This window comes from Trypanosoma cruzi, genomic scaffold, assembly GCF_000209065.1.
Source record: "Trypanosoma cruzi strain CL Brener 1047053516785 genomic scaffold, whole genome shotgun sequence".
Lineage (NCBI taxonomy): Eukaryota > Euglenozoa > Kinetoplastea > Trypanosomatida > Trypanosomatidae > Trypanosoma > Trypanosoma cruzi.
The window spans coordinates 94,415-97,073 of NW_001849491.1; the positions used below are offsets into that span (position 1 = coordinate 94,415).

The 2,659-nt window shown below is 54.4% G+C and overlaps 1 protein-coding gene across 1 annotated transcript, besides 5 other annotated features; it reads right to left on the minus strand.

Moving 5' to 3' along the window:
* Positions 1-1,753: a sequence feature (heterozygous, Esmeraldo-like haplotype).
* Positions 910-979: a microsatellite.
* Positions 1,053-1,106: a microsatellite.
* Positions 1,634-2,659, minus strand: Tc00.1047053508343.10 (trans-sialidase, putative; the record flags this gene model as incomplete). The annotated part of the gene is made up of 1 exon (XM_797678.1): positions 1,634-2,659. A coding segment is annotated over one exon (1,026 nt), but the record flags the coding sequence as incomplete, so codon positions are not given.
* Positions 1,754-1,807: a sequence feature (areas merged during assembly that could not be assigned to a particular haplotype. This can correspond to areas where the two haplotypes were merged or to regions with more than two copies in the genome that were merged during assembly.).
* Positions 1,808-2,659: a sequence feature (heterozygous, non-Esmeraldo-like haplotype).

The following is a 2,659-nucleotide window of genomic DNA, read 5'->3' on the forward strand; positions in this document are numbered from 1 at the left end:
AAACCCCGCTTGTGGCGTGACACAAGCCAGTCTCTCCTAGCGGCCCTCAACAAGGACCCGTTCCGCCAGACCGACTGGACGGAGGACCGGATCTGGCAGCGTCTCTTGACACTGATGCGTGCCGGCCGGTCCGTGCACCGGCAGTTTTGTTGCGGACATTGTGCAGTGCATGTTGACGAGCCTGCGGCTCAGCATGCGACGCAGACCATGGCAAGCGGACAACACACGGAACATGGAATGGCGCCCATATGGCACACGGACCCGCTGACATGCCTTACTACCCAGCCCAGCAACAAGTGGCGTCGTACCATTCGCCAAGACACTCACCGCTACTCGCCCTGTGGTGCCAGGAAGCGGTCTCTGCCACCGCAGGATCAGCCAACTTCCACAGGCACGCCAGTTGACCCGCAGGAAACCTTTCGCCATCTGCTTCTAGAATGCCCAGGCACCTCCGCTGCGCGCCAACGACTGGGCATTGAGGAAGATCTACGCAGCGAAAAGTTCCCCCAATGGCAGTTGCTTCATAGCAGGAAACTCCTGTCGCCGCCCAACCGCCTCCTCGGCACCCAGATGGCATTGTATAGCTAGACGCGCTGGTAAGAGTGGGAAAACAAACAAACATCGGTGCTGGTGTTCGTGGCAACCTGCTGCGCAATGGATTGTTGAATGACGACGGCCGAGAGAGAGCCCCGCAAAGTCGCTGTCTCCACAGGCATCTCGGCCCGCCCCCTGCTGCCCACTCCCCTCCACCAAACCCACAAAAATAAAAAACAAAGTAGACAGCAATGCGACCCAACAGAAATGTCCGCAAGGCAACGCAAATTCCACAGCAGCAGCGTGAGGGGGCACTCAAACACCGCCGTCGCGGCTTCGGTGACAGTGAGAAGGCGTGCAAATCAGCAGCACAAAAAAAACAAAACAAAAACAAAAACAAAACAAAAACAAAAACAAAAACAAAAACAAAAACAAAAAAAAAACAGTTTTGGGGAAATCAGATTTTGGTTCAATAAGCCCAACGTCCCCCAGTTCAAGGGAGACTGAACCAAACTTACAAACAAAAAAACAAAACAAAAAAAAACAAAACAAAAAAAAAAAAAAAAAAAAAAGATTTCGCTGCTCCATCCGCGAGAAGCAGGCTCGTTGCAAACTCGCGAAGTGGCAACCATCGAGGCCCCACAGCAGCCAGACACCTCCTCGAGGTGCGCCACACAAAGTGAGTCACTGGCGACCCTGTCGCTGAATGCCTCGCCGTGATAGCAGGCCCTCGTGCCACTGTGAAGCAGTTGGCCCTTATGTCACAGGGGAAAACGCGTCACCGTACAGCGTGCAAACCGTCAAATTGAAGAAACACAAAGGAAAAAAAGGGGAAAAACAAAACAGAGAAATGCCCTCGCCGCATTCCAACGCGGTCTCCACTTAAACAAAGGGTCAGTGACAAAAACACGCTGAAAAACAAATTCAAATTACTCATCACCGTCTGTCCGCAGATTTGTTCAAAAAGTTCGAGAACAAAAAACAAAAACATTACTGGAAATCATTTCCTTGTTATGAGAGCGCACACACACATTTACCCAAACGGTTCACAGCACAATTATGAATTTATCTACATTTGTCAGGAGACTCTCTCACTACATCAGAAAAAAACTGCCATAACGAACACGTGCAGCAGCAAAGCACCCGCACACAAAAGAAGCCCTCCGCCCGAAAAGGCCGAAAATGCAGCGCCATCGTGCAAAATCAAAACCGTACCATTGGCGCCGTTGTCAGCGGGAGCTGAGGGCGTACTGTGGGCACTGCTGTCAGCGGGAATTGAGGGCGTACTGTGGGCACTGCTGTCAGCGGGAGTCGAGGGCGTACTGTGGGCACTGCTGTCAGCGGGAGTTGAGGGCGTACTGTGGGCACTGCTGTCAGCGGGAGTCGAGGGCGTACTGTGGGCACCGTTGTCACCGGGAGTCGAGGGCGTACTGTGGGCACCGTTGTCAGCGGGAGTTGAGGGCGTACTGTGGGCACCGTTGTCACCGGGAGTCGAGGGCGTACTGTGGGCACCGTTGTCAGCGGGAGTTGAGGGCGTACTGTGGGCACTGCTGTCAGCGGGAGTTGAGGGCGTACTGTGGGCACTGCTGTCAGCGGGAGTCGAGGGCGTACTGTGGGCACCGTTGTCACCGGGAGTCGAGGGCGTACTGTGGGCACCGTTGTCAGCGGGAGTTGAGGGCGTACTGTGGGCACTGCTGCCGCTGCTGCTGCCCATGTGTGCTTCCGTGCCAATCAGGTCCTGGCTCAAGAACAAGGTCCTGATCTCCTCGGCATTCAGCTGACGGTTGTAAAGAAGAACATTATTCACCGTCACGTGGCTTATGGTTGGCATATCACTCCTTCCATACCCGCCAACGTAGAAGTGGGAGATGTCAGGCGTCCTCTCGTCTGGCACAACGGTCTGCCCTGAACCCTCCAGAGGTTCTCCATCAATGTACACGGAGCCAATTTTATTCGCCATCGTAAGAACCACGTGGTACCTCTTACCCATCTCCCACGATCCGGTCGGCGTCACCGGCGTTGATCCGTATATTGGCTGCCACTGGTGCTTCTCGTCGTACGAGAGCCCCAGGAGTTTTTTGCCACCAGAAGAGTCCAGGCTCGCACCCAGCAAAGGACTCGCGAC